The 23993-nt window shown below is 46.1% G+C and overlaps 1 protein-coding gene across 2 annotated transcripts in view; it reads right to left on the bottom strand.

Moving 5' to 3' along the window:
• Nucleotides 1-23993, bottom strand: part of LNPK (lunapark, ER junction formation factor) — a 478990-nt gene that overhangs the window by 434130 nt on the left and 20867 nt on the right. For both annotated transcript variants that reach the window (XM_069225395.1, XM_069225396.1), the window contains exon 2: nt 12776-12865. In XM_069225395.1, coding sequence (XP_069081496.1) covers nt 12776-12802 — 27 coding nt within the window. In that variant the 5' untranslated portion in view covers nt 12803-12865. The remainder of the gene's footprint in view (nt 1-12775; nt 12866-23993) is intronic.

The following is a 23993-nucleotide window of genomic DNA, read 5'->3' on the forward strand; positions in this document are numbered from 1 at the left end:
ATAGTCTGCGCGTCCCAAATCAGCTTCCTCCGGCCCACTGATGGCACTTCCCATCCAAGGCCCTACTTGATGAAGTATTCTACTCTGAAGTCAGCTATGCTATTATGGAGTGTTTTAAAGCGGGCACAGTTCCTAAATATTCAACACTCTGGCAATGCACACCTCGATGATGTAGGCCTTGAAGGCATGCTAATCATGCTAGGGAACTCGGATTTATCCAGGGAGAACTTGCTTGAGAGTGGAATGCAGGCGCTTGACCAAAAATCTATAATGGCCTTCGCACTTTCTAATCTCCCCTCAGAGAGCTTCGTTACTGCAAGACTCGCGAAGCCGCTGATCGTGAGGTGTTGTACCTCGCAAATATGCTGCAGCTAGACAGTACGGGGAGGGCAAGTGTCCTGGTCGCAGGCTCGCACACTCCATCTATCATATCAATCTTATGTTACTGCCCTCCAGACAGAATCTGGAGGGATAGCCACAGGCGACCTTGATATCCTACTACTTATCTTTATACCGGACACGTTTGGCTGCAATTGCGGCCGAACTTACAGATTACTTGGCTAAGGTGGCTGTGATGTGGCTAAAAACTGGCCAACAGTAGTAACTCACTTCACCCATTACCGCTGAGAAGGTTTCCCAGGCATTTGAATACCTTGGTGGTACGAATGCCCTGGGCTCCGATGGCTTAAAGTGGGCCTTCTACAAGGCAATTCTCATTCCCCACCTTCTTGAAGTCTACACAGAACCCCTTTATCAGGGCATCCTCCCCCACCCCCTGCCCCCCTACCCCTTTCCACGTGGGAGGTGGTGATTGTGTTCCTCCAAGTATGGAAAGTATACCAAACATTGCTAAACCATAACAATAAGATTCTCACTAAAGTCCTCGCTACGAGACTGCCATTACTTAAGGAAATTATAATAGCCCTATGTAATCACGATTTGTGCCACACAATTCCACTTCTATCAACTTGCAAACAGTTTTTGCCATCATATACCAGATATCTCCAGAACTTCAATCTTTAGCCGTTCTGCTTGATGCTGAAAAGGCTTTTGGACTCCCTTGAGTGTCCTTTTCGCCATCCCATTCTGATAAAGTTGGGCCGTCCAGGTAGTTTCTGTAACCCAATAGCACTCCTTTATGCATCCCCTTGCAGCCTGTATCCAGGCTAATGGGGGTTGTCTGATGCATTTCCATTATCTCGTGGCACCCACCAGATATGCCTGCTCTCCCCTCTTATTCACTATCTGCCTGGCTCCTCTGGTCCGCCAGTTCGGAGACTCCGATACCACCATGGCCCCCTACTGACTTCCCTTTATGCGGACAATATTCTGCAGTTTGTCAGGGACCCGGGTGACCTTACCCTGCTTGTCAAGGAGATGATACGTTTGAGTTTTTTTTTCCAGGTTTTTCCCATCAACTTGATGAAGTCAGAGTGATTTCCTCCTACAGACGCTACGATACACTGCCATCTTGCTTATCCCTTTATCTGGAGTGACGACTCAACAAAATATCTCAGTATACATCTACACAGAGTGCTGAGGTCGTTCACCAGAATTATGGCCCAGCGGTTGACAAGCAAGTGGGGCGTTGAATCACATTGCCCCTGTCCCTTGTCCGGAGGGTTGCCATTATAAAAGGATGGTGGTTCCTCCTCCCTTTCGGTATTTGTTTTTGAATATTCCCATTGCTCTACCCAGGCACTTCTTTGACTTGCTGCGCAGCATTCTCATATGGATGGTTTTGGTGGGTAGGTGCCCCAGTGTGCACTGGGCTATACTGATGCTTCCCTTTGAACGAGGGTCCTTTGGAGTCCCGGACTTCTACCTTTGTTACTTGATTGCCCACTCACATTTTGCTTACTACTGGTTCCATCCCTGTAGTAGAATTCAATATCTCAAGCCAGAGCTGACATAGTCCCTCTCTTCCACTTTCTGCGCTGCTGCCCAAGGGCCTGCCAAGAACCCCAGCGGAAATACAGAATCTCTCCTGTTTGGCATGGATGAAACTACTTTGTTATCTAGGCTTCGATACTCTCTAATCACCACACATCCCCCTACTTAACAACCTGTGGCTCCCATTTACATATGAGTACCTGACTCCGCACACTCACCTCATCCCACTTGCACACAGTTGGTGATTTATTCACAGACTCCAGGCTCCACTCAGCGACGGAAGTGACAGAGGGGCATCACTCCTCTACACTTGATCGATTTATTCTGTACAGACTTCATGGCACCCCCCCACCCCACCCCACCACTACTACAGACAAGGCACATTTCATTTCATGCCTATACCGCACGTCCTTGCTAATCAGACTCATCGGGCCCAAAAAGTCAAGAGTCGACTGAGGGAGACCTGGGTCACGCTCTCCCAGACAAAATATGGTATTACTTCTGCACACAGGTCAGATTCGTGTCTAACAACTACTGGCACAAGCATTTGCACTTTAAATGTATCCACAATGCATATACCACCCTTTCTGCCCTCTCTCGACTGGACCCTACACAGTCCCACCAATGTCTCAAATGCACTGCTGATCAAGCTGACTTCTTCCATTTGACCTGGGTGTGTCCTGCTGTCTATGCATACTGGGACATCATATACTCTGTCCTATCCCGTGTGACCGCAGGAACTCGCCCCTGATCCACTCCAAGTTCTAATGGGATATGTGAAGACGGTGCCAAAACTCACTTGTGCTGTGCTGGAGCTGCTGTTTGCAAAACGTCAAATCTCCCTTCATTGGAGCAGTGCGGCTTACCCTACGGAGGCGGCCTAGATTAGAGACCTCATCTATTGCAATACTAATAGCGAGCTTTACACCTTCATTCAGCTTCCAGCTTCTTGCCCGAAGAACACTTGGCAACCTCTGAGGTCCTATCAATATATCAATCAGTATTTATATAGCGCGGCTACTCACCCGTGAGGGTCTCAAGGCGGTGAGTCACCTGTATCAACTGTTACCGATAATGGACAGTCTCCTCTTCATGCCAGTCCTCCCTGATTCACTAATGGACAGTATTGGCCCACCATTGATCTGCTTGTTTTTATACCTCACCTTATTGTAATGATATCAGTGATGGCCTGCTACATTTATTTGCTTGACTCTATGTGCTCCTGTTCGTACTACTTGCTTACCCTTGATATTTTGGTGTGTGTGCTTATATGTAACAAAACCTTAAATAAAAAGTTTATAAAAAAAAAAAAAAAAAAAACACAACCAGAGTTAACAGATACCCGCTAGAAGGCACAGAAAGAGGAGCTTAAGTCTGTGCGCAGGGGTGGCCCCTAAATGTGATTTTGATCTGTCTCTCTGGGGTAGAACGGCATCCCTGGTGTGCCAGCATGGTGCTACCTACCAGAACACAGCAGCATTGCTGCTGAAGCTTCCCAGCAATAGTCTGGCGAATTGGAGATATTCTAAAAGGTGGGGAATCTGCAATCGGAAGTATCCATCAGAAAACTAAACTTTGGGCTGCTCATGAAGGACTCATAACAGAGGGAAACAACAAGAAAGACCTTTTTCTTTTACCTTTCTTTTGCCTCTGTTGTTGATCTGAGAAGAGTAGGGATGGTCTTCTGATTGTATTGGTCCAGGAATTGGACAAGTATTTGTTAAACAAGATACCTTTTACATGTAAGCATTTTTTATTTAAACTCTTAGCGTTAAAAAGAACCATGTGGCCAAAAGGCATCTAAGACGACATACTACCCATCTGGGGAAGACATACTACCTAAAAGGATTTATATACACACTGGTGAGTGACTGAGTTTCTACTAGTATGTACTGACAAATGAGAAAGCCATTCCTAAACAGGTGACTTAAGGTTTGGAAACCAGTGTTGTGGCATTCGGATCAGTACCAGCAACAAAGTCATTCCCAGGATACTCCACTACTGGAGCATGCATGGTCTTCCCTCCATCACTATATGATGGAGTTAAGAAAGGAGAGACTGCATGTGGACACTGGATGGAGATTTCAAATTACAGAACTGAGAAGAATTTCTAAGGAGTTAAAGCTTTAATTGCAGAGATTCTTCAACCTGCCAATTACAGGTTTGAAATCTGTGGGTTGATTTATCCTTTATTCCACTTATGTTAGCAAATAAACAGATTTCATATGTATCAAGAGGCAACAGAGTCTATTGATGAGCAGAAAGGGTAGGAACTCTTCAGATGGAGGTTTCCTAACCAGGTAGAGATATTCCACACTTGTTGCAAGGCTTGAAGTCTGCATTATATGGTCTAGGTAATGCCCGACTACAGAGGAAAGGCAATGTGAAAAATGAAAACAGCTGGAAAAAAATCTTCTGTCTACAGAAGTAAATGAATGACTGCTGACTGAAGCCTCCAAACCAAATGTGAGTTTTTGGGGGATTGAAAGTAGATCCCCCATCTCATCACAGACTGAAAATAAAGGAACTGGTGCACAGTTGTTTGTCGACCACATTTCCAGAGGTGGCTTGGAGGCTGTCACACAAAGGATTGCACAAACACAGCAAGCCTCAAGGGATCTTGAACTTTGACAAATCGTTTTCCTTCCTACGTAGCTAAAAGTGTGGTTCCTAACCAATCTGAGGAGGAAAGAGAGCGGTACATAGAGCATAGTAATACACTTCAAACCAAGTATTGCAATCGCTTACTAGACAAAGTTAGATTTTAAATGAGGGAGTGTTCTTTAAAGGGATTCATACCCTGGAGATATTTCTTACTGCATCTGTTTAAAGATAACTTTAGTCCACAGGCTAACAAGTAGGGAATACACTGAGGCAGACGCCATCTGCATATTGACATATTTGGGAGACCAGATGAAAGCAAGCGAGGGTGGATAAGGCAACCATTTGGACAGGACAGGGAAAATGGCCAGTTTAAAAAAAAAAAAAAATAATAATTACCTGTACAAGACAATTTCAGATTAATGCACATTCCGATTTACAATGCTAGAAGACGTAGGCTGCATATATAACTAACGTGTTCCCTGCTAAACTAAGACTGTTCCAGGAACCAACAGAACTGTCTGGCCTAATGACAAAGTTTCAATTCTTCTCCCTGCAGAGACTAATATGCACCAATTACATAAGGGAAAGTGAAGGTAAAGTTGTTCTTGCTACTTTCATTATCCAACAAGGTTTGGGATAGCTGAATATAGCGACCCTTGACCCAAGGGTAGGTCGCTCCCCCTGCCGCTGCAGCTCCTCCAAGTTCCCGAGTTCCTGTGTTCCTGAGACCCACCTAACTGTAAGTACCCCCCTCCTCCCAGCCCCTCGCCCTGCCCCGCGCCACTCACCTTCTCTCCTGCTCCTGCTTCTTTTCCTCCTCTCTGTCTCTTCCTCCTCGCTCCCCCTCTGCAATCTTCTTCTGTGTTCTTCTGTTCTTCCCTTCTGTTCTTCTGTTCTTCCCTTCTGTTCTTCTGTGTTCTTCCGGTCTTCTGTGTTCTTCTTCTGTGTTCTTCTTCTCTGTTCTTCTCTGTTCTTCTCTGTTCTTCTCTGTTCTTCTCTGTTCTTCTGCTCTTCCGATCTTCTGTGCTTCTGTCTTCTGTTCTTCTGTCTTCTGTTCTTCTGTCTTCTGTTCTCCTGTCTTCGGCTCTTCCACCTCCTCCGTCTTCTTCCCCCGAGCCTGCCCTCCTGCTCCTTCCTCATCCCCCTCCCTCACTCGCCTCCCCCTCTCTCACCCCTAGCTAACCCGTTCGCTATCTACCTCCTTCACTCCTCCTATCTTCCTATCTCTCTAGCTCCCTATCTCACTATCTAACTCCCCCACTCTCCACCTCCTCCTACCTACCTATCTGTCTATCTATCTATTTCCCTATCTATCGACTTCTCTATCTATTTTCTCTATCTATTTCTCTCTCTCCCCCCCTCCCGCCACCCCCTCTACTACCTATCTCCCTATCCTCTCACTCTACCTCTCTCCCTCACCCACCTCTACAACCCCCCCTCCCCTATCTTCACAACCCTACTCCTATCTCTCTCCCTAATCTCCAAACCTCCTAACACTCACCCTCCTCCACCCTAAACCCCCTCCCCCAGCTCCTCTCACTCTACCTGTCCCCCCCCCTCCCTCGCGCTTTCCCGCCGCGACCTCCTGCACGCCCCCGCCCCCCAGCTCCCATTCGCCCCCAGCTGACCCCTCCCCCCCCCCTCCTACCTCTTATGGCGGCCGCTGCGCGACAGTGGTAGCGACCCTTGACCCAAGGGTAGGTCGCTCCCCCTGCCGCTGCAGCTCCTCCAAGTTCCCGAGTTCCTGTGTTCCTGAGACCCACCTAACTGTAAGTACCCCCCTCCTCCCAGCCCCTCGCCCTGCCCCGCGCCACTCACCTTCTCTCCTGCTCCTGCTTCTTTTCCTCCTCTCTGTCTCTTCCTCCTCGCTCCCCCTCTGCAATCTTCTTCTGTGTTCTTCTGTTCTTCCCTTCTGTTCTTCTGTTCTTCCCTTCTGTTCTTCTGTGTTCTTCCGGTCTTCTGTGTTCTTCTTCTGTGTTCTTCTTCTCTGTTCTTCTCTGTTCTTCTCTGTTCTTCTCTGTTCTTCTCTGTTCTTCTCTGTTCTTCTGCTCTTCCGATCTTCTGTGCTTCTGTCTTCTGTCTTCTGTTCTTCTGTCTTCTGTTCTTCGGTCTTCTGTCTTCTGTTCTCCTGTCTTCGGCTCTTCCACCTCCTCCGTCTTCTTCCCCCGAGCCTGCCCTCCTGCTCCTTCCTCATCCCCCTCCCTCACTCGCCTCCCCCTCTCTCACCCCTAGCTAACCCGTTCGCTATCTACCTCCCTCACTCCTCCTATCTTCCTATCTCTCTAGCTCCCTATCTCACTATCTAACTCCCCCACTCTCCACCTCCTCCTACCTACCTATCTGTCTATCTATCTATTTCCCTATCTATCGACTTCTCTATCTATTTTCTCTATCTATTTCTCTCTCTCCCCCCCTCCCGCCACCCCCTCTACTACCTATCTCCCTATCCTCTCACTCTACCTCTCTCCCTCACCCACCTCTACAACCCCCCCTCCCCTATCTTCACAACCCTACTCCTATCTCTCTCCCTAATCTCCAAACCTCCTAACACTCACCCTCCTCCACCCTAAACCCCCTCCCCCAGCTCCTCTCACTCTACCTGTCCCCCCCCTCCCTCGCGCTTTCCCGCCGCGACCTCCTGCACGCCCCCGCCCCCCAGCTCCCATTCGCCCCCAGCTGACCCCTCCCCCCCCCCTCCTACCTCTTATGGCGCCCGTCCGCGCCTGGCCCGCGCCCAGCGCCACGACCCCTGGTCCCCAGCTCCCCCAAGCCCCGCTGATCCGCTACGACCCCACCACCCTCCACGCCCTCAACCCAGGGCGCTCCAAAACCTGCTTCCTAGCTCACCCCAAACGCACCCATGGACCCTTCGCCTGCAACTCCTGCAAACGCATCTTCCACCACGCAACTACCACGACCACAAGCCCACGCGCCATCAACCACCTCAAGTGCATCCTGGTCAACGCCCGCTCCGTCCACAAGCACGCCGTTGAACTTTGGGACCTCCTGGACTCCACAGCCCCGGACGTCGCCTTCATCACGGAGACATGGATGAACGCCTCCTCTGCTCCAGACATCGCTACCGCCATCCCCGAAGGCTACAAGATCTCCAGAAAAGACCGCACCAACCAAGTAGGAGGAGGTGTCGCCATCATCTTCAAAGACTCCATCAGCGTCACCACCTCCACCGAAGACCCCCCCCTCGCCGCTGAACACCTGCATTTTCAGATTCGCACCGACCCAAGGACCACCCTCAGAGGATCCCTCGTCTACCGTCCTCCCGGACCTCGCGCCTCTTTCAGCGACGCCATCGCCGACTTCATCTCCCCGCACGCCCTCGCCTCACCGGACTACATCCTCCTAGGCGACCTCAACTTCCATCTGGAACAAAACAACGACCCCAACACCACCACCCTGCTCGACAACCTCGCCAACCTCGGCCTCAAACAACTGGTGAACACCGCCACCCACATCGCCGGACACACGCTCGACCCTATCTTCTCCGCCAGCAAACACGTCTTCTTCAGCCACACCTCTGCCCTACACTGGACCGACCACAGCTGCGTCCACTTCACATTCCGACGCGAGACCTCCCACCTCCGCACTCAACCCATCCCTCGTCGACAGTGGAACAAGATCCCTGAAGAGCAACTCTTCTCCGCTCTCGCCGCCAACCAACCCACCCTCACCACCGACCCCAACGACGCAGCTCTCAACCTCACAAACTGGATCTCCAACTGCGCTGACAACCTTGCTCCCCTCAAACGCACGCATCGACAGACCAACACCAAAAAACCTCTCTGGTTCTCTGACACCCTCAAAGAATCAAAGAAAACTTGTCGTGCCCTTGAGAAGGCCTGGCGCAAGGACCACACCGCTGACAACATGACCGCCCTCAAGAACGCTACACGCGAACACCACCACCTGATCCGCACTGCCAAAAGGAACTTTTTCACCGACAGACTAGACAAAAACAGCCACAACAGCAGAGAACTCTTCAGCATCGTCAAAGAGTTCTCCAACCCCAGCGCCAGCGCCAACGCCGTCACGCCCTCACAGGATTTGTGCGAATCCCTCGCCACTTTCTTCCATCGCAAGATCAGCGACCTCCACGACAGCTTCGGACACCAGACCCAACCATACACCACTGAACCCGCTTCCCCGGACATCACCCTCAACAACTGGACCCACATCAACACGGAAGAAACCAAATCCATCATGAACTCTATCCACTCCGGCGCCCCTTCGGACCCCTGCCCGCACTTCATCTTTAACAAAGCCGACGACATCATCGCCCCGCACCTCCAGACCGTCATCAACTCTTCTTTTTCTTCTGCTACCTTCCCAGAATGCTGGAAGCACGCTGAAGTCAACGCCCTACTAAAGAAACCTACGGCTGACCCAAGCGACCTGAAAAACTTCCGCCCCATCTCTCTTCTACCTTTCCCAGCCAAGGTAATAGAAAAGACCGTCAACAAACAGCTGACCACCTTCCTGGAAGACAACAACCTGCTCGACCCTTCACAAACCGGATTCCGAACCAACCACAGCACGGAAACCGCCCTCATCTCAGTCACAGACGACATCAGAACCCTGATGGACAACGGTGAAACAGTCGCCCTCATTCTCCTCGACCTCTCGGCTGCCTTTGACACCGTCTGTCACCGCACCCTAATCACCCGCCTACGCTCCACCGGGATCCAAGGCCAGGCCCTGGACTGGATCGCCTCCTTCCTCGCTAACCGCTCCCAAAGAGTTTACCTCCCTCCGTTTCGCTCAGAACCCACCAAGATCATCTGCGGCGTACCTCAAGGCTCATCGCTCAGCCCGACACTCTTCAATGTCTACATGAGCCCCCTCGCCGACATCGTACGCAAGCACGACATCATCATCACCTCCTACGCCGACGACACCCAACTTGTACTCTCCCTCACCAAGGACCCCGCCAGCGCCAAGACCAACCTACAAGAGGGTATGAAGGACGTCGCAGATTGGATGAGGCTCAGCCGCCTAAAGCTGAACTCTGAAAAAACGGAAGTCCTCATCCTCGGCAACACCCCGTCCGCCTGGGACGACTCCTGGTGGCCCACGGCCCTCGGCACCGCACCGACCCCCGCAGACCACGCCCGCAACCTCGGCTTCATCTTGGACCCTCTTCTCACCATGACCAAGCAAGTCAACGCCGTGTCCTCCGCCTGCTTCCTCACTCTCCGCATGCTCCGCAAGATCTTCCGCTGGATCCCCGCCGACACCAGAAAAACCGTGACCCACGCCCTTGTCACGAGTCGCCTGGACTACGGCAACACCCTCTACGCCGGGACCACCGCCAAACTCCAAAACCGCCTGCAACGCATCCAAAACGCCTCGGCCCGCCTCATCCTCGACGTACCCCGCAACAGCCACATCTCCGCACACCTGAGACACCTGCATTGGCTCCCAGTCAGCAAAAGGATCACCTTCCGTCTTCTCACCCACGCACACAAAGCCCTCCACAACAAGGGACCGGAATACCTCAACAGACGCCTCAGCTTCTACGTCCCCACCCGCCCCCTCCGCTCCGCTGGCCTCGCACTTGCTGCCGTCCCTCGCACCCGCCGCTCCACGGCGGGTGGGAGATCTTTCTCCTTCCTGGCGGCCAAGACCTGGAACTCCCTCCCCACCAGCCTCAGGACCACCCAGGACCACTCCGCTTTCCGGAGACTCCTAAAGACTTGGCTGTTCGAGCAGCGATAACCCCCCCTTTCCCCCCTAGCGCCTTGAGACCCGCACGGGTGAGTAGCGCGCTTTATAAATGTTAATGATTTGATTTGAATATCTACCTATTGTGCTGGCCACCATTCTTGCCTCTCAGCTTCAAAGGTCTAAAGGTGCAAAAGGATTATATTTTTCTCACACTATGAACGATATATTCCTTTGCTATTTTCCTCCAATCACAAGCAAAGCTTTACTAAAATAAGGACAGTGAACAGAGTCATAATATTCATACATTGTGTGTGCAGGTCACAGATTTACAGGATTGCCTACAATCATATGCTCGGTTAAAAATATCAGCCACTGTAGAACTAAGTGAACCAGTCAGAAGAAAATTATGCAGGGATTCCTTAAATAGTCCACGTTACAGTGAAAATGAAGCAGTGAACATTGTGGTTCTATCATACTAAATGTTGATGAACTGCTAAAATCAAGTAATAAGTTGCACATACTGGGCCAGAAAGGTTGGTAATCTGATGAAGAGCGACTGGAACCAGTCTTACCTTCAGTTATACTTTTAATCAGAAAAGCCCTAGGATGCAGCTAATTCTCTCATTAAAGATGCATCCCTGCATCCATCTACCCCCACAGATGCAATGTGAGCTGTGGTCCTAGTCTAATGTCGAAGGGTTGGGGGGGGGGGGGGGGGGGGGGGGGGGCAGGGGCTAGGAGTGGAGATATATTTACACCAAACATCTGCCTGTATTTACCTGAAACACCCCTTGGTAACAGAACACAGCACCTCTTAAGATATTCTACTCTTGATGCTACCATGCTTCACTGGTAGAGTTGGTCGCTCGACTCTACAGAGCACCAAGCAGTGAGCACCAAGCAGTGAGCACCAAGCAGTGAGCACCAAGCAGTGAGCAGTAACGAGCATTTGCAATGCAATGGGTATCGAGTTTCTTCGAGTTAGAGCTTTTAGCGTTGTAAATTCCTAACTGGACTGTTCTTGCCACATCAATTGAAAATGAAAAATAAAGCAGTTGACATAAGCAACTCAATTCAAAGCGGCCCGGCCGCCGTGAGCGCAAGAGTTATTGGCTCCCTGCGTGAATATCTACTAGGGATCGCAGCTGGGATGAAAGGTAAACTGAAACTGGAGGAGGAACCATCACACGCTGTAACAGGAGGAAGCATGACGCAGTGTAGTGGCCAACAGAACTGTGCACTTAGTGAAATCCCCAGGGAGGTAACTCAGCACACAAAAAGGAGGGACATTTCACAAAATGCACCAATAAAATGAATCATTAAAGACAAGCACAACAAAGATTGAATAGCAAGAGTGGGTGTGGTTAAAGGCCCAAAGACAGCTTACAAAAGGCTTGTGCGCTCCACCCCAAAAGTAAGATACATGTTGCTTCAACTACTACAACCTCCCTGAATCCCTCAAAGAGGGACCATGAAAGACTTAACCGGGAGAGTCTAACCTCAAAACAGGGAGCAATACAAGAAATCCTCCATAGAAATATCACAAATATAGGTCCTGTGCAAAAAGACCATTTGCCTCTAAATTGACTCACTTGACAAACCCTTCACGTGAAGTACTGCAAATGGTTTGTGAAGAGCTATACTAAAAAAAAAAAAAAAATCCAACAATGCTGCACCAAACGGTCAGTCAGCCATGACTGAGGAAAGGACTATACATAAAAAGTGAAAAGTCATTCTCTCCTACCCATAATAAATTTCAGAAACAGGTCACCTTAAAACGCAAAACAGACCTAGCAATCCTTCAACAAAAACCCAGGGAATGGCCCTCAAACAACACTTCAAGCAGCTGCAGGACAAAAGTCCTTAATACACACAATGAAGGAGAGACTTGAGGGATTGTCCATATAGACTTGAGCTCAGCGTTTCAAAAGCGTAGTCCAAAATACCCAGATTAGTTGCCTTTCAAAAAGCAGGAATCTCAAATTCGTCCAATTTGTTTGTTACCTGCCCCAGCAAACAAAATTAATCAACAACTCTGCCCAGGGCTGGTTGCTACTGTTGTGCAGTCCCAAGGATAGTGTTAAACGCAATGGAAGTCACAGCTTACAATGACAATATCTGGACAATTACTGTTGTTGATCAAAGCTGGTTATGAATTCTTCAATAGAACCGGAAATAATAACCAAGCATGTTGCAAGTTTGAGGAACTGGGTGCAACGTGAAATCAAAGTATGTAACAAGTGCGTGCTGAATATCAAATATAAATTCGTGTTCATGCAGTTCTGGATAAGCCAGTGGAACGTTTAACATCAAATGCTAAAATCATTTACACCAAAAGTAGCAGTGATTTGTTTCAGTGAGCACAAGCAGAATATGCACAGCAAGGAATTAAAATATTTCCACTTCCGAAGAGAAGGAATTAGTTATTCATAAATGTTTAGTCATAGCTCAACTCCTAAAAATGTATTTTTCAATAATAGAGTTTAATACCGATATTATACAAACATGTTTATCAAAATGCTCTCCTAGTTCTACAGTGGATAGATATACATTGATGCAGTGTTAGCACTCCCACCAAGTAAGGACTGTTACTTACCCTCCACCGTGAAATAACTCCCCCCATTTTTTGCGAGATTGGAGATCAGCTACGCGAAAAGGACCGAAAATGTTTTAGCAGTCTTTACACCTAGGAGAAAGCATGCACATTAAGAATTAGGAAATTACACAGTACATTACATTTTCAATTTAACATTTTTTTTTATTATATAAACAAAACTGGCAGTGGCTCACGAGATGGTCACCCTAAATCACTCTCGGTGCTGGAGATTTATTTTTTTAGTTTTCGTATTTTGTGAAAAAAAATACAAAGCGAAACAAATGAACAGTTTTAAAATAATCTTTCGTAAATTGGGACTTAAGTTTCCAATTACTAAATGAATGACAGAAAATCGAGCAACTCAGCAGTAAAAATATTCGCCTTCGATATGCAATTGTAAATACATTCCTGCAACTAATATCCTGGGTCGCCAAAGGTTAAGATGCCGAGGTTTTTTTTTTTTGTAGTATGAGACTCCATTTGGAAAACTGCCACATCAAGATTTTATAAAAGGCATTGGCAAGTGCCAATAAAATGCTAAATTTATTGGATTTCTCAATGCATTTTTTACATGTTGCACAGCAGCGCTATCAACCGCTGTCATTGCTGCAACCTTGTTTTGTGTATCTTATTTCATTGCGAAAGGAAATCTAGGACCATCCATCCCGTATCGATATTCAGAAGCCTGCTTCCTCCGCTCCACCTAACTCCAGTCAATGTCCCACTGAATTCTAAACAGCAGTGCGTTATATGAAAGTATCTCGGACATTAGCATTACTCTAAAAGGTTTTTTTCCGGCTAGGTCCAGGTTTATCACCTCATTCACACCTTTACAGGGAGTGCAGAATTATTAGGCAAATGAGTATTTTGATCAGATCATCCTCTTTATGCATGTTGTCTTACTCCAAGCTGTATAGGCTCGAAAGCCTACTACCAATTAAGCATATTAGGTGATGTGCATCTCTGTAATGAGAAGGGGTGTGGTCTAATGACATCAACACCCTATATCAGGTGTGCATAATTATTAGGCAACTTCCTTTCCTTTGGCAAAATGGGTCAAAAGAAGGACTTGACAGGCTCAGAAAAGTCAAAAATTGTGAGATATCTTGCAGAGGGATGCAGCACTCTTAAAATTGCAAAGCTTCTGAAGCGTGATCATCGAACAATCAAGCGTTTCATTCAAAATAGTCAACAGGGTCGCAAGAAGCGTGTGGAAAAACCAAGGCGCAAAATAACTGCCCATGAACTGAGAAAAGTCAAGCGTGCAGCTGCCACGATGCCACTTGCCACCAGTTTGGCCATATTTCAGAGCTGCAACATCACTGGAGTGCCCAAAAGCACAAGGTGTGCAATACTCAGAGACATGGCCAAGGTAAGAAAGGCTGAAAGACGACCACCACTGAACAAGACACACAAGCTGAAACGTCAAGACTGGGCCAAGAAATATCTCAAGACTGATTTTTCTAAGGTTTTATGGACTGATGAAATGAGAGTGAGTCTTGATGGGCCAGATGGATGGGCCCGTGGCTGGATTGGTAAAGGGCAGAGAGCTCCAGTCCGACTCAGACGCCAGCAAGGTGGAGGTGGAGTACTGGTTTGGGCTGGTATCATCAAAGATGAGCTTGTGGGGCCTTTTCGGGTTGAGGATGGAGTCAAGCTCAACTCCCAGTCCTACTGCCAGTTCCTGGAAGACACCTTCTTCAAGCAGTGGTACAGGAAGAAGTCTGCATCCTTCAAGAAAAACATGATTCTCATGCAGGACAATGCTCCATCACACGCGTCCAAGTACTCCACAGCGTGGCTGGCAAGAAAGGGTATAAAAGAAGGAAATCTAATGACATGGCCTCCTTGTTCACCTGATCTGAACCCCATTGAGAACCTGTGGTCCATCATCAAATGTGAGATTTACAAGGAGGGAAAACAGTACACCTCTCTGAACAGTGTCTGGGAGGCTGTGGTTGCTGCTGCACGCAATGTTGATGGTGAACAGATCAAAACACTGACAGAATCCATGGATGGCAGGCTTTTGAGTGTCCTTGCAAAGAAAGGTGGCTATATTGGTCACTGATTTGTTTTTGTTTTGTTTTTGAATGTCAGAAATGTATATTTGTGAATGTTGAGATGTTATATTGGTTTCACTGGTAATAATAAATAATTGAAATGGGTATATATTTTTTTTTGTTAAGTTGCCTAATAATTATGCACAGTAATAGTCACCTGCACACACATATATCCCCCTAACATAGCTAAAACTAAAAACAAACTATAAACTACTTCCAAAAATATTCAGCTTTGATATTAATGAGTTTTTTGGGTTCATTGAGAACATGGTTGTTGTTCAATAATAAAATTAATCCTCAAAAACAGAACTTGCCTAATAATTCTGCACTCCCTGTAGTATCCAACGATCATATCTACACAGCCACCTGGAAAGTGGTGCATTTCTAGAGTCAACCATTCACACTCGAGTAACAGGATCTGCCTCACCTGCTCTCTGCAGAACCCCTTGAATATAAAATAAAAACAGCAAACGGCTAGCTGGTCTTATGCTCCGAGGGGGTTGCCACTACGCTACAGGTTTCCTAATGCCTACTCTCCATTTATAGTGGGTGAAATGAGAGGGGTCATTCATTTATTTGCATATCCATCGCAGACCTACTCCTCTCTGCCACCCATCTGCTGGCTGTCATGGCTCCAAGTACTATTACTACCAGTGAAAGCCTCCCCCCGCCCCCCCGCCCCCCACGGCAGCGGTGCAGTGCACGTTCTGAACGGCACCCACAGGTCTTGGTGCAGACGGGCGTATTGTGATGACACTGGAGTCAATGGTACTAGCGTCTGTGGACCAGGGCTGTGGTGCAGGTCGGACGTTGTGTAACTCACAAGTGGTGTCCTCAGGCCATGGTGCAGGCAGCAGCGTCTGTCAGCGTGGAGTGGTGTCATCGGGATGCCAAGGCTGTGGTGTGAGCAAGGCAATGCAGAGTGAGGGGCCCACAGGTCAGGATGCAAGCAGCAGCTCTGTGACAGCATCAGGTGGCAGCGTCAGTGAGACCAGGGTTGCGGTGCGACGTGGGGCATGGCTCAGTGTGGCCTCATTAGGTCACAGTGCAGTCAGCGGCGTAGTGGACGGCGTTGCTGTGGTTTTTCTTCTGCTGCAACACAAAGTTCCCAGTGCTGTAGGCAGATGAAGCTGCAGTCTTTGATATACCCGAGACTTTCAAAAGGAGGCAAGCTCTACTCCAAGCCCTTGGAGAAACCCGACAAGCAGGATACATAGCAAAGTCCAGTCTTTGCCCTCTTTAAGGCAGAAGCAGCAGCTGCAGGCCAACCCAGCAAAGCACACACAGCAAAAGGGACAGTACTCCTCCTCCAGCTATTCTCCTTGTGTTCTCAAAGTCAGGGGTTTTGGGTCAACTACTTATACCCAGTTCTGCCTTTGAAGCAGGAAAACTACCAAGTAAAGTCTGTTGTTGACAAGGTCCTGCCTTGCCCAGGCCTGGCCACAGACACACCAGGGGGTCCGAGACTGCATTGGGGGAGGACAGGCACAGCCCTTTCAGGTGTAATTGACCACTCTTCCCTCCACTCTAGCCCAGATGGCCCATCAGGATATGCAAGCTACACCCAAACACTTGCCAGGTCGAATTGGCAGGTTAAAACTCCACACACAGACTCTGCAAAGGCACGTTTGAGCCAAGTTTATGGGGCTACTCACGTGGGTATCACAACCAGTGCTGCAGGCCCACAAGTAGCATTTGATTTACAGGTCCTGAGCACCTCTGGTGCACTTTACAGGGGGCTTACTAGCAAATCAAATACACCAATCATGGATAAACCAATCACCAATACAATTTACATATGGAGCACTTGCACTTTAGCACTGATCACAAGTGGTAAAGTGTGCAGAGACAATAAACCAGCAAAAGCAGAGTCCAGCATACCATAAAAACAGGAGGTCAGAAGTCAAAAGAAAGGGGAAACACGCCAAAAGATGCTAGGTCTGACATGCTGCCTTTAAAACAGTGCGCTACCACACCATGCTTTTTTTTTTTATATATTTGAAGTCTGCTCCAAAATGCACCACTGGCTGCTTACCAGCCCTTCCCACTTCCCTGCTGAAGGGGCATGGCTCAATGGCTGCACTTGTTTTTAGTGTGAGGCTCGGATTATTTCCACAGTCTCTATCACTTCAGTGATAGAACACTGATGGCTGCACCCCCACTTTGAAAATTATTCCACTACCACTGTATAGCGTGCCTATACTGAAATAATTTAAGTGATTTTGGAAAGGGATCATATATTCTAATGTCTAAAAATTCAGCAACTGCAACTAAAAATCATTTTGAAATGAAAATATTAGGTAAAAATAAGCTCCACAGTCAGCATATAGTGGAAGACTTATCTGTAAGGGTCATCATTTTGGGCAAACGCCACATTAAAACAGTTGAAAGTGAAAAGTAAGAGATAGTTGTTAATATAAACATTTGGTTCTCTGCAGTTTAAGAGAACCACTAGGGACAAGTGCAAAAGGAAATGAAAAAAGGGAGCCCAACTTCACTTAAATCTATACTAATACAGTAAAAGGAAGAGCATGAATTGGTGTCTGAATGGTTCATTCATTCTTACTACGAAATGTCACCTAGAGTTCACTAAATGCACCAGGAGTGAGAAATGTTAATAAGTGAGATGCTTCAGAAATGTATCCTTCCTGTAAAAAAAAAATAAATAATAATAATCTTTTCCCTTTGGTGCATACAACAGGATGAAAAGTTACAAAAGCATTCTAATATCGGAGCCATGATAACAGTCTATTTGATTATACAAAGGATCACAATGGGTATTGATTTGGATTCTAGCAAAGCCCTGATCATACATCTTTCCAAACATCAGACTTAACACACTAGGGTCCCATCTCTAATCACTGCACAGTCAAACTCTGCACATGAAGATGCTAGGTGTATAAATGAGCTGTTTAGACTAGCTTTCTCATCATAGTAGAGATTTCGATATGCAAGTTTTTAGGTCGAGTGTAAGCGTTCAACCATGTGTATACTTTTGGTATACATTTTATGGCTAACAAATTTCGTTTGTTGGTTGCAGTGTCCTTTAAAAATTGCTCGTTAGTGGTCAGTTCTGCCTTTTTCTGTTTCAGAGCAGTGACCAACTACTGTATTATTCCACTTTGGTTTCTTTATTTGTTGCTGTGACTGACTATTTTTGCTCTTTCTTTGGTACTCACCTTTCATGGTGGGTGTTTTAGGCTGGTAGCTGCCTCAGTTTTATTGCATCATTCCGTTCCTCCCAAGTCGCTGACATTTGTTTTGGCTTTATTCTAGTTCTGCCCTCGTTTACCTCTGGCTCCTAAAATAAGCTTATTTTACAAAAGAAACACTGGTCATATAGCTCACTGCTCGCGGAAGCCACAATATGCCCTTTCTGGCAGAATGTAGCTAAACCTAGAAGCAATGATGTGAAACTTGCATAGCCTTGTATCACAATTCGAGTCTCTCTCTCCAGGGCCTCCCCTGCCAGCACTCACGACACCTCACACAGGGCATTGCTTAGCTCCTTTATTGGGACCATAAATATTCTCAGGCTGCTCCTTAAAATAAGAGGCAAGAATGCTTGCAAGACTTCAGTCTGTTAAAATAAAAAGAAAATACTTTCCCCACCTGTGCAGTTATCTCGTCTCTCCTCAAGGGCTTCTGATTTCTGATGTCAGTAGCCGCCAATGACCCCAAAACATGGCAGGAAAAGATGAAATTACGATACAGGGTTGTCCAATTTATGTGGCAAAAAAAGTCCAGTTCTGAATTTACAATGCCAATAGCTCTAACTCAAGAAAATCGAAGACCTATTGCATTGCAAATGTTTGTTCTACATGTTATCTAATGTGATTCAAGGATCTCGCTACAAGTCCAATATTCTGCACTTGAGCACACTGTGCAATTCTTGAGCAGATCGCTTTATTGCACGATGCCATTTTGTTTGTTTGCCATAATTGCGAATGCATAATTAGTGCTGTACTGCCACGTCTGGGCTTAAATATCCCATAGCATTTTGACTAAGCAAGGAATTTTGGCTAGTATGCACAGACGTTTTTCACTTATAAAAGTATTTATGTGCACAAAGATTTTCAGGTGAGGAAATATGAACACAAGACCTGGAATTAGTTGGGATGTGGTTGTTACTGTAGCTTATGGAACCTTCACTAAAATAGGAGGAAAGTGTGTGTTTTTTTTTGCCAAAGTTAGAGGTTTCCAAGGCCTTGTGTAAGGAAACTTCATGGGATCTACACAAGTCACACCACTCTGGACAATCCTGGGTGGCTCGTTCTCAGATAGGTCTGGGAATGGAAAGTTTCTCTGGGTGGCAACTGACCTAGGGCCCAAATTCCACAGCTAGCCACACTGTACAAAAATAAATAGAGTTGATTTTGCTGGGTGAAACAGGATGTGTCCAGATCACATTTTTGGGTATTGGGTCACAGGAACTAGGACCAGCCACACATGTGGGGGTGTCATTTTTGTAGAGATGCGTGTAGGAACACAGACAGGTTGAAACCTTTATTGCCAACTGTATTTCTGCATTTTTGGTTCCAAATGTGAGCCAGTGTGCACGAAAGAACATCTTTTGTAAAATGCCACCTGAATCACATGATGGTATGGAAAGACCCAAATTCAGAGGCATAAACATAATAATCTTTCCTAAACATGCTATCTTGTGCGCATTTCAAAAATACATAGGTTTTATTCATACGCAGTTAGAATTCAGTAGATTTTGTCATATTAATAGCTGCATGTTCTGAACATGGTGAAAAATGCTAAGCTGCAGCTCAGGTGTCGCCTCTGGGTATCACGTTTTTGAAAAACCTACACTATCGCCCGACGCCCGGGACATCTTGTTTGGGGTCAAGGGCAACAAGTTTTTATGTTTACTTTGTCCTTGGGACAAGTAGGCCCAACCCCCTGCAGCACAAACCCTTTGGCTGCCTGTTTACAGAGAGTTGAACTCTCTGCAGTTGAGGTAATGTGTTTCCAAAAGATAATGCTGTTCGAACTTGTATTTATGGTTCATTATTTGAAAGCCTTCATTATTAGGGTGTGTGCTGTAAATAAATGTTTTAAGGTCACACTTCACTACTGACGTTGGTTCCAGTACAAAAAAAAAAAAAAAAAAACGTGTACACACATGTTTGAAAAGTTTAGGCTAAGAGGCTAAGTATAATGCTCCCAGAATGCTCTCTGGTTATATGCAAATGAAGTGTCATTTAGTAAAATGTGTTGATGCATGCTAGTATTTCCCAAAAATATTTCTAATGGAAAATCAGTGTAACCATTTTCAACACGATTATGGGAAGCATGAAAATAAACAAACACTGACAAAAGCCAACTGATCTGACATATTTTTATAAGTCTTTTAGTTTCATCAATGCGTGTCTTGTTTTGACATGGCTTTTGTAACACTTTATTGTTGTGGGAGCTACCAGGCCCTCAACATTGTAACAAACATTGGCAAAACCCCCCAAAAAGTTTTTGAACTCTTAAAGCACACGTTGCCACCAGCGGCATAACAAAGGCCCCGCAGCCGCCCACCAGGGGGCCCCGTCAGCACAGCACCTGCCCTTAGTGAGTCTGGAGAGGGGGCTCCTCCATGTTCTTTGCAAAGGGGCACCCTCCAGTTTCGTTACGTCACTGATTGCCACTGTAGTTCCTGACACTGAACAAAACTACTTTGTGTGGCAATATGCTCCTTGTGGAAGAGCAGAATGCAATCACTCACAGTAAAGCCAGCCGAAAGAGAGAGAAATAGAAGTTTAATAAAAACAAAATGTCTTTGTTAACACCAGACCTAATTAGGGACCAAGACCCACATGTAGGTAGCTTTTTGCATGTCGCAAACAGCGACTTTCGCTGTTTGCGACGTGCAAAAAGCACATTGCGATGCACAAACCCAGTTTTGCGATTCAGTAACCTGGTTACCGAATCACAAAACGGGTTTGCGACTCGCAATTAGTAAGGGGTGTTCCCTTCCTAATTGCAACTCGCAGTGCAAAGTAGGATTGTTTTGTGACCGCGAACGCGGGCGCAAACCAATCGCAGTTTGCACCCATTTCAAATGGGTGCTAACACTTTAGAAAAAGGGAAGGGTTCCCCCATGGGACCCCTTCCCCATTGTGAATGTCACTGTAAACATTTTTTCAGAGCAGGCAGTGGTCCTGTGGACCACTGCCTGCTCTGAAAAAATGAAACGAAAATGTTTCATTTTTGTTATGCATCTCGTTTTCCTTTAAGGAAAACGGGCTGCATTACAAAACCCCCCCCAAAAAACTGCTTTGTTGAAAAGCAGTCACAGACATGGTGGTCTGCTGTCTCCAGCAGCCCACCATTCGTGAGGGGGTCGCAAATTGCGACCCACCTCATGATGTGGGCATTTGCGAAGCCCTTGCGAATCAAGGACACCATCCTACATTTGGATTTGCGACTCGCAATTTGCAGGTCACAAATCTGAACCTACCTACCTACTTGTGGCCCCAAATTCTTAAAGAAAGTCACAAAAGTGCACCCATGGTATTTGTCGTACCCCTATAAAATATTTGTGAACTGTATTTTAGCGTGGGTAAATACGATGTGTAGATTTGCTCATGTGAAAATCTATTGAGCATTTGCAAGTTCATTTTCCCTCCAGCCACTTTCTTCCCAACCCTGGAAGAAGTTCTAATTCTGCCATTGTCAGGAGTAAATGTCCAACCTTTCTTATTATGGGAAAATATTAGAGAGAAGCTGGTAAAAATCTTTAAAACATGCAGGTTAGTAGGTTTGCAGACTCAAAGGCATTCCAGCCCTGGAACTAATGCTTACTGCTTCCTCCAGCCCCAGTATGCAGATCTGCAGAAAGGTGGCAAAATAAGGAAATTGCTACAGTAGAGATTGAAACTCCAAGTATTCAAGCCCAACTATGGTAGTAGCCCTGGCATAATCAGAGAGGCTATTAATTGCTGCCATAATTTGTCGCCACACTACATGGCACCAAAGGGACAAGTAGATCTTTTTACAGGACAAGTAGATTTGAGAAGCAACCTGTCCCCTGGACAAGTAGATATTTTAATAAATTCCACACCCCTGTTACATATCCCTGCGATCAGATGGATCTGAGGGGCATATTGGTAAGTTGCATTTGTAAATCTGCCATTATGACAACAACAACAACAACAAAAAATTACAGCTGGAAACATTACCAATTGCTTTTTTGTACATATTTTCATTTTTTTATTTATTTCCATAATTAGTATGTTTGGGAAACCATTCAGGGATCTACCCAAATGACACCTTTGCTGAATTCAGAATTTTGGCATGGATTCCTTATGTGAAAAATGTAGGATGCCATAAGCAGGAGTTACCCTATATATCAAAAGAGTTCTGCATTGGGGACAGGAAAGCCTCAGAGGTTAGGATCAAATGGGCACAGCAATACAGCCACAAGTCATACACTGAAATATCTATATTGGAAATATGCAATAAATAAAAGTTGTTACCTTAAGAAGCACTGGCAGGTCACCAACTAACGGAGCAACAAGCATTTGGTGACAGGCTACTTCCTGGCACCTGAAAACGTAGCTTTACAACTGTAACATGTAAGGAAGCAAGAGTTGGAAGAACAAAAGACCTGGGAGTAATAAGGAGAGTAATGTTTAACGATCACTGATCTGAGTACCCGACAGTTCATATTCAAGTATCACCTCGAGATGGACAATGAACGATATACATTGTAATACTGAGGAAGTCTGAGCTTAGCATCAGCATTCAAAGTGCTACACTATTACTGCTCCAGCTACTGTGCTGAGTTCTGGGTCACACAGAAATTCGACCACATTTCGGCCGAATGTCACAGGTGGCAAATGGTGAAGGCATTTTTTAGGACAAGTGGCGCAGCACATTACATTGCCAAGTGACACCCACTCGGTGGTTGCAGGCATGATGAACACGTTTGAAAGGACTATAATGACATTTGTGTCTTGTATTACACAAGGAATCTGGTAGGTGGGGAGCGGAGGGGGTTTAGGCAACATATATTCTAGACCAGAAAGACAAAAGGCATAATCACTGTCAGGATGGTTTGCAACAGAGAACACAGTCATACAGTTGAGCACGTTCCATCATATCAACATACTATAATCCTTCACAACATCTGAGTGATGCATGTGCAGGCCACACATTGCCCGTGCAAAACATGGCTCCTGGTATCTAATACCTCCAAAACAAACAACAACAACAAAAAAAACAACAAAAAAAAAACACACACACACACACACACACACACACACACACACACTTCTAATTCACAACTGTTCACCAGATTCATGCTCGTACCGCTACTTTAGATCAACCGTATACACCTACAAGATTAACTACCTCCCTCTGCACCATATTCAGATGGCACACAATACGTTAATAAAAGTGGTTCATCTACTTTTCATATTTGGGTGCAGCCACACTATAAGGTATGTCTCACAGCCAAGACCTCCTGCACTCAGAATAAAGTCATGTCATGCACATGAATGAAACACACTGGTTACCTTACTGGATAACTTACATTAGAAAACCTGCCATTCATTAAAACGTTCACGTGTTGCAAGCAACTCCAGACATCCACAGCTGTTGCTGATGCTGATGCTACTATGATAAATTATCACTGTACAGGAAGGCAGGGACAGAACTGCCACCAAGGAAGATGGAGTTTGGAAGAATGAGTATTTAGTTGCCTGAAAAACAAATGGTTCTAGTTTCTAGATCATGACACACGGAAAAGAACGCCTTGTAACAACGTGTTGACATTAAAGAAAATTAAAACATGGCCCCTAGCACGGTTAATGAGGTTAATCACACAGACTTTGATGAACACCACAAGAGAGTCAACTGAAGAATCTAAAGAAAATATGATGCAGAATTTATTAAAGGCAGAAACATAACGTGCACCGATGCAAGACACGTCGGCAGAGGGGGTCTTCTGGGAGACCAACACAACTCCTTTAAGCCCGTCAAGTGATAAGGACCAATACACACAAAGGAATGGGTGTTATTTACAGCAAATATGGTCAAGAACATTCTAAATGTAAACCCCAAGTCAACATTTCAGTAAAAAAAAATATATATATCTTATGAGCAATTTGTGACAATTGTGCCATGTGGGATGACTTGAGGGTAAGTCAGAATCCGAA

The sequence above is a fragment of the Pleurodeles waltl genome, chromosome 3_1 (genome assembly GCF_031143425.1).
Source record: "Pleurodeles waltl isolate 20211129_DDA chromosome 3_1, aPleWal1.hap1.20221129, whole genome shotgun sequence".
Classification (NCBI taxonomy): domain Eukaryota; kingdom Metazoa; phylum Chordata; class Amphibia; order Caudata; family Salamandridae; genus Pleurodeles; species Pleurodeles waltl.